We start from the raw sequence: 15543 nt of genomic DNA on the forward strand, positions 1-15543 counted from the left end.
TGAGTTGCTGCCGGTTGTCAAGCGCTGAAAGTGGCAGCAGAAAGTGTCTCCAAGGGTGTTGTTGTTTCCAGCAGAGGAGCTCACAACAGGAAAGAGCTGGCACCGGAGTTCTACCAGTATCTGAAAACGCCTGTGCCTATACCTGAATCTGACCGACCTGTGCCCCTTGATTTGTCGGAATGCAATGCAAGTCGGAATCCGTGACCGTCCATTCCGGCACACTGCCATGGCACGACCAGCATCCATTTGGTGAGAACCCTGGAGAAATGATGCTTCACATACAACGAGGTCATGTGCATCCCAACATTCTTGCCATGCTGCTAAGGTCAGTCAATCAGTGAGCCAGTAACTCACGGAAACCACCCAGCGTGGCGGAACGCGAGTGTTTCGTGCCTCGGGGTTTCACATGTAGAGAGGGACGTATAGCGACCACGGACGGAAGGCGATATCCATTATTTCTTATATGAGTGTCCAAATCGATTAGATAACATTGTTCTCTTTCTCTCTCTCTCTTATTCAAGTTCCTCGTCATCCTCCTCCTCTTCCCGTCGGGGTTTGACCTTCTTCTCCTTCCTGCGTAAACTCTGCTCGACGCCCTCCCTCAGCCACTGGGGCACAAACGGCTTGAGCATGACCCCCAGCTGCTGCTGTTCGACGCCCTCCCCTGCTTCCCACTGCACCTTGTACTGCTCGGCCGGGTCGTAGTTCGTCCGGTCGGCCGTCAACTGGATGTCCGTCATCATCTCCAAGCGACACAGCGCGAGCCCGATGTTGCCCACCCCCGCCAGCCACTTCCCACTGCTCCGCCCCCGCCCTTTCGCCTTGAGCTTGCAGATGTTGGAACCTGGCGGCGGGTGTGGCATGTCCACGCCGGGCTTGTACTCGGGCAGCTCCTGGTCCGCCGGCGGCAGTGGCTGCTCGTCGGCGTCGTACAGCTGGCACGGGAGGATCCTCTTCCGGACCACGCCGGTGTGGTGCGTCCGGATGGTCAGCTCTTGGCCCAGGTAGCAGCCCTTGAAGAAGTCGATCCCACCGAAGAAATCAATGTTGCTTTCCTGCGGCAGCGCGTGGCCCGGGATGATCTCCGACTGGCCCTCCGCGACGCCGTTGAGCATGCGGTGCACCGTGTACTCCTCCAGCGAGGCCGGTTGGCTCCCGCTGTCTTCCAATCGCTGCAGTGCGCCTGGTTTCGAGGATGCCCGATCGAGCAGCCAGCGGACGCCCATCCCAGGCCGGGGATCTTGCCCTCCGAGACCCCATGTGCTGCTGCTCGAACTCACCGAACCCTGACTACCGCTGGCAGGTGGTGGCCAAGTATAATACACGCCCATTCTCTGCCCGTCTATCCTCTCCAGCGTAAACTTTGCCCGTAGCTTGTGTTTCTTCAGGTGCTTCAACAGGTCCCCCGCGCTCTCTGCATCGACTTCGATGAACCATTCTTCCCCGGGGTGTTCACCAACGGGGCTTGGAGGGTAGACGAAGACGTCGTTCAAGATCCGTCCCTGGGCCGAGAGGAACGCCGTGTAGATTGGGTTCGTGCTGCCTCCGATGTCGAGGATCTTGGCCGGGATGAGGTTGTGGAGGAACAGGGCGGCGTCGGGGCCCGCGAGGCGGATGACGCTGCGGTTCGTGAGATGGAGGTACTTGCTCTGGAGCCGCGGGGATGTGCTGAAGCTAGAGCGGCGGACCAGAGGTTGGTCGCGATAGAGGCGCCGGCGGAGCTGGCATTCCGGGCATACGAATGGTCGAAAGACACCAGATTTGAGTCTTGGAGGCATGGTGGAGGGCTGTACTCAGGTTCTCGTCGTGGTGGTGGTGGTGGTGGTGGTGGTGTCGAGCACGGTTTCGTACGTCAATACAAGTTCTCCGCACTGATGTCGGCCAGTTATTCTCGGATTATTATAGAGCCGCTCCGGGCCAGGACTACCCCGATTTGGCATGGCGTCTTCCCGTCATACCTACTCCACGAGGGAGTCTGCTGTCTTGATCTAACCCTCTCCTGGTCGTCAAGTTCTACAAGTCGCACATGAAAAAGTCGGGCATTGACAAGTAAAATGGTCGAGTTTTCCTGTCATGAAAGAGACCACCGAAGATCGAAGATTCGACACCCTCTTGCTTACCATACTACGAATCCGATTGGACGGCTTGAGGAGACTGAGACGGTATGGAGCCCGAGAGGCAAAGACAACTGAGGCTGCCCCGTCTCCTCCTCTCACGCTGGAACTCCTCCTGCTGTCTCACCTCAACTGTCACCCCTAGTGCAGACCCGGAAAGCCCACCGAACGAGCCATTTCATCGCTTCCAGAACCCCATGTCTACGAGCTCGGTGTACTTCAAAGGGGCACGCAGCAGATCTTCCTCTCGTATGGCCTTGGCGATATCTTGGTGGTGCTGCAGGTCGCGTCGAGTCTGGACTTTTGACATGTCGTCGATCCTGTTCGAGGTAGGGAAGACACAGGTTAGCCTGGGAATGAATGAGGTGGGAGTGCAATGTCGTTGTGTATTGGACTCAGACGTCGAGTGCAATTGATGGCCATTGGCTGTGGTTGCATACGCATTCAAGATCTGCGAGGCAGCCATGATCTTAGGCTACCCATAGAGGCAACAGCTCAAAGTCAAGCTCCTGCTTCCTCTTTGCACTATCTCCAATCGAAACGTCCCCCAAGAACACCCACGAGGACAGAGCAAAGTGGAAAGTCTACCTACCTAAAGGCGATGACATACTCCGCACCGTCTGCCTCGGACGAGCCGCCCACGTGCTTGGCTTTGTACTGACGGTAAAAGCTGACCCACGGTTCATGCTGGCGGACTTGCTCGGCGACGTGGGTGATGAGCTCTTCTACGCGTTTTTCCTTGCCGGGCTTCGGGAAGATCTGCACCATCACATTCGGAGGGACTGGGACGTTTGACATCGTTGACAGGAGTCGGTGTGAAACGTTCGCGTGTAAGAGCTCTTGCTGGCGAGGGAACTATCTTTGCTTCAAGGAGACGCGACCCGTTTGATAGAGACGAGACAGATGCGTAGTCACACAGTGTTAATTCAGGAACGAGGGACAATTATCATTCTCGACTTGCTCGACCTTTCCAGGGGTTTACATACCATTCTCTCCGATGGAAAAGAGCGTATCACGTGCTTGCTAACAAAGTCAAATGGTTTAAGAGGTTCAGCTGCCCTTTTTAATCGAGGCGACGTGACATAGGGAACTCGTCTTCAAAAGCGGTACGAGACATCCTTTCCTGGTCACTGGCTCATCCTGCAAGGGACTTCGTAAGAGGAACTATGTCAAACAAGTCCTCATACTGCATCACGGCGAGCACATGGGAACCTTTCGACGGAGCGAAGGAAAAGATCTTTCGATTGAGTGGAGTCTCGTATTCTGACTTCGGCGGGTGCTTCTTGATTCGCGGACCCCCGGGTTCGGGCTCGTATTCGCTTCCTCAGCTGAACAGCCATGTCAGAGCCGTCTCCTTGTTGTATTGAATCTTGTTTCTGACCTCTGCAGACGCATTCGACCCGGAAGCCAGAGAAGCAATCGAATCGGTCCGAGCTTGAATTCCTAAGGCCTGGTGACATCCTCGCATGCACACGCGTTGATCGGCCAGAGTTACTGCCATGTGGGTGGGTGAGGTCTAGACCTTTTCCCGACAACGTGCAAGGAGTTCTCCAGGTGCTGTTTTGCATTTTGACATCAGCTCCCTCTCTGCCAAAGTCTGCTGGATAGGTCAATAACGCCAAGGGCAAGGTCTCGACCAAGACCCTTGCACATATATCCACCGAGATTTGTGGTTGTGGAGTTTTGGTCTCCGAATGCCAGCTAGAACAAACGAGGCAGATTATGGCGGCCACATGGCATTGCCATTATACTCGGTCAGAGCGTTTCTGATATCTCGGGATCCGACAGCAGTATCTCTACCATGTAAACGTATCCTGCATCGTAGGACGGGTGTTGGGTGTAGACCCGCCAAGTCAGCTCCACGTGACCGACTACACGAGGCTGAACATCCAAAGGGGCGCAGGAGGAGGAGTAGCAGAGGAGCAGCCATGCATGGACCAGCTATCCAAGACTGGAGCCGAGTGGTAAAAGTGAACGCTTCTGCAATGGCAATGTGAAATTCCATGTAGTATATAGCCTCGATGCGGCGGGAAATATCCAGCCGGCATCCTTTCTGCGACCAAAAGACAGGCCGTCCGACCATCCACGATATATATTATTGTTAGTACACCCGAGGATTCTCGGCGCGCTTTTCCAAGGGCAGCTTCTCCCGGTGCCCCGTCAGGACCCTCCGACAAAGCCTTCCGAAGGTGCGGATCCAAGCGTAGGTCGTGTTCAGCCCTCTCCGCGTTCTGCTGGCCCCGACTTTGCCGCGCCACTTCTTCATCCGGAAGTTGTAGTAGAGCAGAGGGATCATGAACAGATCGAACGCCACGTATGCCCAGACGAGGCCAAAGTTGCGCCAGCGCTGGCCCCACGAGATGCCACGAGGACTCAGATACTGGTCCGCGACGGACAGGGCGCAGTACTCGCAGTTGCTCGTTGCCGCGGGATTGTATAGTGTCCCCGGTGCCACGTGGAGGTAAGGCGCGAGGTACTGCCCGCAAGTCATGTTTGGTGGCGGAGAGAAGACGCTCAGTTCGTTCTCTGCGCACACGACCTTGCGGCTGTGCAGCGCTGTCGCCACAATGCCATCGATGATGTACGTGAAGGGGCTCACACGGTACATGAAGTGCCAAAAGCCCGGCAGTGCGTTTGGTGGTTGAAGCACGCTAGGAAAAGTTAGCACCTGTGGAGATACGACTGGGGTATTGTCACTCACCCGTTGAATATCACACACATGGCGAACATGAGTGTTGCGATAATGCCAGCAGTCTCCGCATCAGGCAGAGCCGCGATCACCATCTGAGAGAACGTGCTTGCATACACGAAAAACTGTACACAAAATAACAAAACAAGGCCTTGTCTTTCGGAGGATTGTATGCTTGAGATGAGGGTTTAGTAAACAACATCGAGGAATCTACGTTTCGGAAACTCACCCAAAGACCGAGTAATAATACGAAGCGTATGCCATGATGCCGAGCAGGATCTGGTAGGGTATTTCCACGAGAATGTTGGCGAGGAGGAACGCCACAAAGGAATATGCCTTCGACGGGCGCTCGCGGACTTCGTAGAGCGATCTCTGAATGACAAAGCGCGGGATGATTTGCTGGATTAAAGCCGTAAATATCGATGTGAGCATGAAGACGCTCAGCAGGACATTCTGTAGCCCTTGTTGGGAGCTGTTGGACTGCCAAAACGAGAAGCCAATAAACCTGTTCCCCGTCAGCACCCCTTTCCCTCTGAATAATTGTCGAAACAGAACTCACAGAGCCGAAGCAACACCAAGGCCAAACTTGTGAAGAACATACCCCGGAGTTCTCCAATACTGCTGAAAGGCACGAATAGTCGTGTAGTAGATCTGGGTGAAGACTGGCACGGCGAACTGGCCAAGGTTTGTGACGGTGCTGTCCTCCACAGGGATTTTGCTTCTTTCCTGGTTGATTTGGTCCAACTCCGCCAGCATATGCTTGTTCTCTTCGCTTGATCTCCAAATCTCAACCCAATCACGATTGGCTTGAGCACTTGCTTCAGGATTGACAACTTCCAGCATGTACTCTGCCACATTTTCCGAATCAGTGCAGGGCCTGGCACCGTGCCTCTCGAAATAGCTGGTGAGAGTCTGCGAGTTAGGGCCGATGTCGCCGAAGTAGACAGTCCGACCTCCCGTTGTGAGGAAAAGGAGTCGATCAAACTCCTGAAATAGCAGTGCACTGGGCTGATGAATGGTGGATAAGACCGCTTGTCCATGGTCAGCAAGCTTGCGGAGGAACCTGAGGATAGACCAGGAGCTTTGTGAGTCCAGCCCACTGGTAGGTTCATCGAGGAAAAACAGGAGGGCAGGTTTCGCTGCGAGCTCGACCCCTATTGTAAGGAGTTTCCGTTGCTCAACATTCAGGCCTTCTCCCGGCACACCAACGACAGCTTCGGCGAAGTCTTCCGCGTTGATCATCTTCAATACCATCAGCATATCCACAGTCTCGCTCGAAGAAAAGATATACAAACCTTGATCACTTCTTCCACGTACTCGTACTTCTCTTTCTTTGAAACGGATTTCGGCTGACGTACCATGGCGCTGAAGCGTAATGCTTCGCGAACAGTCGACGTCTCGAGGTGGAGATCCTGCTGTTGAACATACCCTGATGTTTCTGTTAGTTCCTGAGCGGCGCTGAGCTATATAAGCCTTGTTCAAGATATCTCACCTGTTTTTCTTTGGAAACTAGGGTCTAACGGCCTTCCGTCCACCAACATGTCCCCGGTAACAATTCCGATTGAGGTGCGCTGGGCTAAAACGTCCAATAGTGTCGTCTTCCCGGCGCCTGATACACCCATCAGGGCAGTTAGCGTTCCAGGCTTGACCCAACCTGATACTTGGTCGAGTAATCGGCGTGTGCCATTCTCAACCGGAATATCGTAGTAAACATTGTGCCAAGTGAAGATGGCCTTTTGCGGTGGGATTGCTTGGACATCGTCGTCCCGGGTGTCATTGTCATGACTTGCGGTTATTGGGAGGGAGGCATCGGGATCCTCTTGGTTTTCATGTCTCAGACCCTCTTCGACGTAGCGTGGAACATGTCCACGACGGAATAGCAAGACTTCTCCCTTGCCCTCTGGTTTCGAGTTGATCTCGGATATTCCGAGGTAGGTGATCATGAAGAAAACCAGGAAAGCAATCAATATGCCCAGATTCCGCCAAATGTGGCTGTAACTGTATCTGTAGGACTGTTCGAGGTATGTATCACCAGATACAGTCGGTTGGCCGACAACTGCGCCGGGAACGGAACAAATGAACGTATCGCCGACGAGGTTTGGATATGCAGGAACAAAGCTGTAAGCAGGGTGAGTAGTGCGCGAAAAAGGAACCAGATATTTACATACTTGCCACACGGAAATTGTCTCCCGTGGAACTCGTTGACGAGAAGTGCTTCAAATGAATATGCAACTGGATTGCACCACGAAAGCCACTTGAACCAAGGGTGCATATTCGGTCGAGGTATCGTGAATCCGGTGTAAATGACTATTGCCAGGACGAACACGGCGGCAATCGCCAGTGCTTGTGAAATGGTTTTGGTCGCTGCCCCGATCGTTCTGAACAATCCAGTCATTGCCAGTCTTGTCACAAAGGCGAAAAGGAAGAAGATGAAGAACTGTGCAACTTCTCTCCGCAGCCCTGACAAGAAATAGAGGACGACGTTGAAGATCACGGCGGTGAGCAGCTGAACTGGTAGATCCGCTATTACCGTAGCCAACGCCTCTGTAAAGGGGTGGTAGAAACTATTCTCGGGTCAGAATATATCATGGAAAGGCCGAAACGTAGCCCAGGGCTGCAGGAAACCCTCAACCGCCGTTTTGACCCGGGAACACTCACGCGTAAGAGACTTGCTTCTCCACGATAGGCCTTTGGTCATACAAGCGATTGATTTCCGTAACCGCAATTAGAGCGTTCAATAACACAGCAAAGAAAATGGTAGAACCTTTTGCGAAGAAACTATTGGTGTCGTTGATCGTCCCGTAGAAAATGGAGCCGATGATGAGGGACATGCTTCCTTGTCCAATGATCAAGGTGAGTCGGATCACTCTTTCATTCCACAGCCGCTGAAAGCCTCTCTTGGTACATATCTTGATCTGCATTGGAGTCGAAACGGTGTAGGGAGAGCTTGGAGGAACATGGTGCGCTTGGACTGCACGGCGTGCGGCTTTGAATTCATCGGCTGCGGCGGAACCATAGTCTTCCTCTTCATGGGTCCTGATTTCTTGTTGAAGGGACTTGTAAAGTCCTGATCTTCGCCAGTATTTTTCAAATTCGACAGCAGTACGAGGCACCTTTTCTTCGTATCCAGGTCGCGTTTTTCTTTCGTCTACATTTGTGATTGAGGTCAGAAAGTCAGGAGTTGGTTGGCGAGCTGGACAGAGCCAGCCCATTTCTGTAAAGTAGTCCTTCGCAAGATTGGTTGGACCGAAATAAATCTCTTTACCCTCATAGAGAACCACAACCTTGTCAAATGCATCGTACATCGTCTGGGAAGCCTGATAGGCCGCAACTGCGTGGGCGGATCCGCTCAAATCGGCACTCAGTCTGAGGGTACGGACGAATGTAATAGCAGACGAAGCATCCAGACCGCGCGTACTGTTGTCCCAACAACCGATGGGCGAGAACGAGAGAAGCATCTCAGCGATGCTCACTCGCTTTCGAAAGAATTAGCCTATGACAGTGTTGGACAATAGCCAACTCACCTTCCTCTCCCCCCCTGATGCACCTCGTACATAGGCATTTCCTACTTGCGTGTTTTGGACATGGCTTAAACCGCAAACTGCCATTGCGACGGCTGTCATTTTGTGAACGTTTTCATTCCGAGTTTCCCCCAAGATTCGATTTCGAGGAGTACGCATGGCAGCCGCAAATTCGAGAGTCTGTCTGACCGTCAAATGCGGGAAATGTATATCGACTTCGGCGTTGTAGACGATCTCGCCCTTGAAATGCTTGATCATCTGCTGTTGAGGTATTCCTGTCCAGATATCAGATCCACATGGCAAGCTGATGAGAGTAGACGAGTATTACCGCTGTAGTGTATAACCGAGTCATCTCCTACTTTCAAGCCATGGAGTTCTCCAGCCAAAGTCTTTAAAAGCGTCGAACATCCGCTTCCAGGACGTCCTAACACCAGCAGCATCTCCCCAGGCTTCACAACGCCGTCAAAGCCAGTGAGGATCTTTCTCTGCGGCTTCTTCGCAAAGCGAATCCACTCGGCGGCACGCAATGGTGCAAGAAGATAAGATGCTACTGTCGGCTGGAGATTCATAGCGATCCCAGAGCCTGATACATTCAGGTTCTTGAACGTGATCGAAGCACGACGTAGCTTGATATTTGCGCCCTCGGCTTCTCGCATGACCATCTTGGCCCATTTGTATATGTCGAAGGCGGAGTCAGCGGGATCCAGAGCCGGATCATGACTCTTCTCGCGCTGGTCGAGTCCCTGTTGACTGTGATGAGGAGAAAGGCTTTCACGATGACAGCATTGGTTTCCAGGAACTCTTACCTTTGATTCAGTGGCAACCCGTGTGATTTCAAAACGGTCAGCTTCCATGATCGGTTCATAGTTGCTCACGCTGCTGGACATTGACCGGGTGGGCTGCAGACATTCATTCGAGCTCGAACCCGAAAGGTCCCTTTGGGATCCCGTGCTGGAGACAACTTTTTCATCATCATTGGCATCATCTTGCCCTTGAGTGGTTGACGCCATTGATGTTGTGTTGAGAATCAGTTCTGTTTTTGCAAGGAGACAAACACAGGAGCCATAATAGAGACTTGTCAGGGACGACACAGTCCCCCATAAATGCACTTCCTCTCGGGCCCGCCAAATCACTCAATGATTGCATAACTGGCATCGGAGGCAATGCCTCCGTCTGACGGCCCATCTGTATGAGTTTTTCACCGTGTGTTTTCAGTCTTCTGACAATAAGGCCAAAACACTGGATTTCATACTGCTGCACCATATGCGTCGTATGATGTGGTCGGGTCTTGTATGTGTCCGAAAATCCAACGAAACTCTGATAGGTCGCTCGTATATCGTATGTCTCCATGGTTCACGTGATTTAGCGATCAGCCTATCGGCACCCTCTCGCGTCTTTTCACCGATGCCGCCAAGACTGGCTTTCCTCCATCTTGCCTCTTGCGGCGTTGTTCACAATGCCCCCCGCATCTACGGATTGTTTAATTATTTCACTAGTTGAAGCAATTGGACACCAATTTGATGCTCTTAGAGCTCCCTCTTGAAGTGCGGGAAATGGGATACGCTGACACATGAAGACGGACCTGCACTGACGTCATGCTCTAAGAGGAAAACTTCGATTATCGTCGCTGCAACATTGTCAGTAAAATCACACCTTTCCACGGAAATCGTCACACCACCTCCCGCACGAAGTCCCGCATGCACGGCGAAGTGTTTACATTTTGAGAGCCGAGAGAAAGAGGAAACGGGGCGTGTCCGAGGCTAGCTAGCCATGGCCTACTTCACAGACCTGCACACCTACCTGCACCAGTCGTCGCTCCTCCTGCAAGCCTACCCTTCGGCACGGATCACAACAAAATATGCTCTACCCCGGAAACCCAATACGAAGGCCAAGTCAAGACCGAAGGCATCCCGAGAGAAAGATGACGCCCCGGCAACAGCTGGGACTACTGCTCCATCGCAACCGCAAAGCAAACGGGAGCCTTCTGCTGTCCTCACCTTGAAAACATACCACGCAGAAAGCGGAATATGCTTGAAATACCGAACCGACAAGGCTGCCGAAGTTGGGAGGCTATTGACTGGACTTGGGAGATTGGCGAAGGGGGAGATCATTGAGATGCCTGCTGCCCCTGTCTCTGCAGTACCAGGAACGGGAATAGCTGTGGACGGCGATAAGATGGACGTTGATGCCGGCTCAGTCGCTACAACTAACCAGATTGAAGACAAAGTCGTAACAGCCCCGCCAGCCGTGACGCATGGGAGTGGAGGGGGAAAGGGGAAAAAGAAGAAAGGGAAGAAGTGAACCTAATCCTGAGCGGGCTGGCTTCACATACCGGTATGCTCGTCGGCTCTCGAAAAGTCAGATTGGTTAGGTGTGAAAAACATTGTCGGAAATATGATGTGCCCTGGTGAATGCTCACGCGGAGAATGAGCACGAGGCTCAAGTGCAAAGGAGGCAGGAGACAGGGACAAGAAGATACTGGCGAGGTTCGAGTGGCTCTTCGACGGGAAAGGGGCGATTTAGAACCAAAAGTGTCCTGCCGTAACAGCGTCGTGGGTTCAAATCGTCTCCCTAGAGACCATACCGAAACCATCAAGTTGATCGTGCTGACCGCCACGGATCAATATAGACTGAGCCGACCAGGCTGGCTTCCAGCAGGGAATCGAAGTACAGGTCAACTCGCCCCTGGAATTTGTGGATGCAATTAGAGAGAATACAAGAATTACCGCTAGAATTGTGTCTCTATTTCAGAGTACTAGTATGTATTTCGTACAACCTTCCAGTTCACCACGCTATGAATTCCTCATGATTAACCCAAAAGACCCTTTCTCTCTAACTGATTCATGCGTAGGGTAGAAGCAGACCGTTCTCAAAACAGTTTAAGCCACAAAAAAAAGCCATACACTCCTTCCTCACTAAAGCACCATTTGGAGCTGCCACACTGCTTTTCTCGGTGACGGATGCCGATATGGAATGGGTATAACAAGTGTACAAAAGGATGGGACACCGTCTAGGTCTTCTTCCTTCCTGTACCGATGAGACGCCGTGAACAAACAGCCAAAGAAATCGTCGTGAAAGATCCCATGTGATCTAAAAGTCTTCATCAAAACTGATGCCGTTACTTTCGGCCTCCGTCTTCTCCTCCTTGGGAGAAGCGGACTTCTCTTCAGACTTCTTGTTGGCTGAAGTCATCACACCACTCTTCTGGTAGTCGCCGACGCGCTTTTCGAAGAAGTTGGTCTTGCCAGCGAGGGAGATGTTCTCCATCTGTATTACGATAGTTAGCCTCTGAATTCAATATGGATCTCACTTTCTCCAAGAGAGTTGACGTGACATATCTATCACACCAGAAAACGCATTGGAGGGTCACTTACGAATGGGAACGGGTTTTGTGCATTGAAGTATCGCTTGTTGCCCAAGGCAAGAAGCAGACGATCAGCGACAAACTCAATGTACTGACACATGAGCTTCGAGTTCATGCCCAGCAATGCGACGGGGAGAGCATCGGTGAGGAACTCCTTTTCAATCATGACCGCTTCGGTTATAATGTTTTCAATGAGTTGTGGGTCCGGCTTGTGCTGCAGATGTTGCATCAGGAGACAAGCAAAATCCGTGTGCATACCCTCATCACGAGAGATGAGCTCGTTGGAGAAGGTGAGGCCGGGCATGAGTCCCTTGCTCTTGAGCCAGAAGATAGATGCAAAGGATCCAGAGAAGAAGATGCCTTCAACAGCTGCGAAAGCCACGAGTCGTTGGGCAAAGCTCGACTCTTTGTCTGAGATCCATCTCAAAGCCCAGTCCGCTTTCTTGCGGATACAAGGGATTGTGTCGACGGCGTCAAACAAATACGTCTTCTCTTTGGGATCCTTCACGTAGGTGTCAATGAGAAGGCTGTACATCTCCGAGTGGATATTTTCCATCATGACTTGAAATCTTTGGAAGCTGTCAGCAACGTGACAATGAGATGGTGGGAAACTGCCTACCCATAGAAGCAACGGGCCTCTGGTACTTGCACTTCGGCACTGAAGCGCTCGAGAAGGTTCTCGTTGACAATGCCATCCGAGGCAGCGAAGAATGCGAGGACATGGGAGATGAAGTAGCGTTCATCATTGTTTAGACGGTTGTGCCAGTCGTGAAGATCTTTGGAGAGATCAACTTCTTCCGCCGTCCAGAAGCTGGCCTCTGCACGCTTATACATATTCCACTGTACAAAGATGTCAGTCGTAAAAGTTCCAAACATATCAAGTGGCATGACTGTGAAGAACGCAGGACGGCTTTTGCTGCGGGCCAGGACACGTACTATCTCATGATATTTCAGAGGAAAGAGGACAAATCGATGAGGGTTCTCTTGTAGCAGTGGCTCTTCCTTTTCAAGCTCTTTCAAGGTCTTGGGGACCTGGACCTGCTCATTCTTCTCCTTTGCCTCGGAAGCAGGCTTCTTCTCGATCTCTGACTCTGCTTTGGCAATGGAGTCGGTAGACTTGGTGGACTCGAGGACAACTGGCATGTTCTCCTTGTCCTCAACATTGAAGTTGAGCTTTTTGACAGGACTGTCCTTGACCTTGAGGTTCTCGAGGCTTGCAGCCGCCTGCGCGTACTTGTTAGTAATGTGTACACGATGGAGAAAAATAGATGATGCAAGTGGCAAACACACCTGTTTCGACGGCGTAACCTGAGTCGTCATTGTTCAATGATGAGATAGGAGTAATGAGAACACAAAGGAGTAATGTTACTTGGGCAGGATAATGAAGAAGTGGTTGTGGTTGTCGAGTGTGAAGGTGGAAGAGAAATGTCAATGAGAGCAGATGTAAACTGGTTGCTGGGCGTATTTAACGTGAACGCGCTAGAGCGTGCACCGCGACAAAGTGGCCGAGCGTGTTCTGGTGGGCTGGGGCTAAGTGCTGGCCTTCACCGAAGTTGATCCACTTCATCACAACATTGCAACACCAGACACCCGTGATTGTGACCAGGAGTCTTAGCCTGAGTGGATTCCTTACGAAATGCTGAACAATGTCTTCGGATGGGCTTCAGAAGAAGCTCCTTTTCATTAGCCATTGCACCCCAGATGCGAGACAGCTGCCTGAAGTTTCTGCAAAACTCTACCGGGCGTGAAAGTTTCCCCCTCTGTCATGTGATCTAATCTGATCTGATTTTGATCCGAATAATGACGTGCGTCCCTGGCATGAATCGCCATTCCTAACAAGGCAGCACTAGCCACTCAGCAGCACTCCGAGATCGGTCTCGCCAGCACCCCAGCCTTGCCCTGAGCCGTGCACTATTATGCTCATTTGCAGTTCTCAGGGCGGCGGATATGCGCCTCGACCCGGCCAGCAACACAAAGATACAGCCATCTCTTCTGGAGAATTCCTGTAGGAGGCAAAGACACACAATGCCCCTGGAGAGTGCACACATTCCACCCGTTATAGGACCCGCCTTTGAGGTGTGCTTTGGTCAATTTGTCAATTTTGCGTGGCTTGCGATATATGGACACAGCAACCTCCAGAAGCCTTGACCAACAGGAAATTCGCGTTGATCCCAGGAGACCCTGACGCGAAACTCTCAAGATGACGGATGTCAGTTCCAACCAACGCCGTAAGATGCAACGCTAAGTCGGTACAGATCAAATCATGCATCTCAGAGCTTCTCTGTGAGAGACTTCGGCAGGAATCTGCCCTCAACTCCCCGTACGAGCTTGTTGGTCTGCTCTGCCAGCGACAACGTGAGAATCGTGTGCGGCAATATTCGAGCAAGATGCGCAGTGAATCCCTTGTAGACACTGAGAATACCTTCCGTTGAGATGGTCTTCCAGAGGCAGTCGAATATGCCATTGTAGAGATTGCCATGTTGGTTGTACAATCGAGCCATGACGGTATCCTGTATGATATATTAGTACTGGAAGCAGATCAAAGTTCAAGTGTGCATGGAGAGACGTACCGGTGGATGCATAAAGACACAGACAACAAAGCCACTGGCAGTTGAGCTCAGCAAATGTAGTGCTGGGCCATCTTCCATTCCAAAATGGCGTATTAAGCGTCTCTTCGCAAAAAAATATGTCGGCAGCTGAACTGAACTTCCAGCTCCGGTTCTGACCATCGACGCGCCCATGCCTCGGTATAGACCTCTGATGCCCTCTGCTTTGTATATCTGTGAGAGGCCGTCGAAAGCATTGCGGTATTTATGCTGCGTGCCTACAGGCAAAGAGGGAGAGTATGATTGCAGTCGGGTCTTGACCAGGAAGAAAGGTGAGCCTGCCATGGCCCCTAAGATACCAGAAGCCGCGCCGGAGAAAATGTTGATGCCCAGAGACTGGACAGTGGTGTCCTTGTAGATGAGCTTGGTGCATGCCGCTCGTAGTGGCTCGTAAAATCCCAATCGACAGCCATTCAGCAGGATCTGGTAGATGTATGCAGTTCCGAGTCCTCGGTATATCCCTTTCAGCCCTTCGTTTTTTAAAATGACCCCAACCCCGTGGAAAACACCCCTGTATTTCCTCACTGCAACATCCTTGGCCTGTAGCTCTCCCTGGAGCTGTAACCTGATCTTCACGGTTTCGAAAGGATGTGTTGCGGTGACGGCTCCGCAAGCAGCAATGCCGCCGGCAATGAATGCGCCTGTTGTTGTTGACATTATCGAGTTGTCAAAGTGCTCGATTGGCCGCTCCTCTTCCCTTTGACGCCTGGACTGACCGTGATTTTACTGCAGAGTTGATGAGACAAGGCACAACATATCCCCAAACGGGAGGGTGGCCAAGGTGAAGGGTAGTGGCAGGTGGAAGGTCAGCAATTGTTAGAGGCAGCGCGTGCGACAAGAAAATTATTTCCGTCCAGGGTCTTATACAAAAAGCGACCTCGGAGTTGGAGAAGTAGTACAGTAAGATGGCTCTGATCATTGCTCCGTAATTGAGTCAGCTTCAGGGATTGGGGGAGGCGGTTATCACCGGGGCACCTAAAATGGAGGCTGGGATTGGCACCCTGGGCTACGGTTTTGCCGCAAGGTCGCCCGGATCTTAGGCGGAGTTTATGCCGAAGCCTCTAACTGGCAATTGGTGCCAAAGATAATCCAGGCACTAGTACCTGGAGCGGTAAATCAAGCGCTGGAAACGGGAATTTTCTTCCCCACGAATATGAATGAAACCACTCCATAGTGCCACCAACTCAGAACCAGCGTGCGCCTTTAGTTGCGCGGTCTGACCTTGCTCTTTGTCCTCTGAAGTGTACTC

At 51.9% G+C, this 15543-nt stretch overlaps 6 protein-coding genes across 6 annotated transcripts; 1 reads left to right on the forward strand and 5 right to left on the reverse strand.

Moving 5' to 3' along the window:
* Positions 1-512: 512 nt before the first annotated feature.
* On the reverse strand, positions 513-1778 carry AYL99_02291 (hypothetical protein; the record flags this gene model as incomplete). The annotated part of the gene is made up of 1 exon (XM_018833807.1): positions 513-1778. The coding sequence occupies one exon, from the start codon at positions 1776-1778 to the stop codon at positions 513-515; it is 1266 nt and encodes a 421-aa protein (XP_018696431.1).
* A 514-nt stretch (positions 1779-2292) lies between these two features.
* On the reverse strand, positions 2293-2912 carry AYL99_02292 (hypothetical protein; the record flags this gene model as incomplete). The annotated part of the gene is made up of 2 exons (XM_018833808.1): positions 2293-2434; positions 2707-2912. 2 exons carry the CDS (start codon positions 2910-2912, stop codon positions 2293-2295), a joined length of 348 nt encoding a protein of 115 aa, XP_018696432.1.
* Positions 2913-4215: 1303 nt separating this feature from the next.
* On the reverse strand, positions 4216-9334 carry AYL99_02293 (hypothetical protein; the record flags this gene model as incomplete). The annotated part of the gene is made up of 11 exons (XM_018833809.1): positions 4216-4765; positions 4816-4977; positions 5033-5308; positions 5363-6045; positions 6099-6232; positions 6296-6921; positions 6972-7367; positions 7462-8279; positions 8328-8599; positions 8653-9067; positions 9131-9334. The coding sequence occupies 11 exons, from the start codon at positions 9332-9334 to the stop codon at positions 4216-4218; spliced, it is 4536 nt and encodes a 1511-aa protein (XP_018696433.1).
* Positions 9335-10094: 760 nt separating this feature from the next.
* Positions 10095-10625, forward strand: AYL99_02294 (hypothetical protein; the record flags this gene model as incomplete). Its single annotated transcript, XM_018833810.1, has 1 exon — positions 10095-10625. The coding sequence occupies one exon, from the start codon at positions 10095-10097 to the stop codon at positions 10623-10625; it is 531 nt and encodes a 176-aa protein (XP_018696434.1).
* A 789-nt stretch (positions 10626-11414) lies between these two features.
* On the reverse strand, positions 11415-13008 carry AYL99_02295 (ribonucleoside-diphosphate reductase small chain; the record flags this gene model as incomplete). Its single annotated transcript, XM_018833811.1, has 5 exons — positions 11415-11591; positions 11699-12257; positions 12308-12528; positions 12625-12912; positions 12979-13008. The coding sequence occupies 5 exons, from the start codon at positions 13006-13008 to the stop codon at positions 11415-11417; spliced, it is 1275 nt and encodes a 424-aa protein (XP_018696435.1).
* Positions 13009-13958: 950 nt separating this feature from the next.
* AYL99_02296 (hypothetical protein) lies at positions 13959-14951 on the reverse strand (the record flags this gene model as incomplete). The annotated part of the gene is made up of 3 exons (XM_018833812.1): positions 13959-13964; positions 14013-14198; positions 14259-14951. 3 exons carry the CDS (start codon positions 14949-14951, stop codon positions 13959-13961), a joined length of 885 nt encoding a protein of 294 aa, XP_018696436.1.
* Positions 14952-15543: the final 592 nt, after the last annotated feature.

This window comes from Fonsecaea erecta, assembly GCF_001651985.1.
Source record: "Fonsecaea erecta strain CBS 125763 chromosome Unknown Scaff2, whole genome shotgun sequence".
NCBI lineage: Eukaryota > Fungi > Ascomycota > Eurotiomycetes > Chaetothyriales > Herpotrichiellaceae > Fonsecaea > Fonsecaea erecta.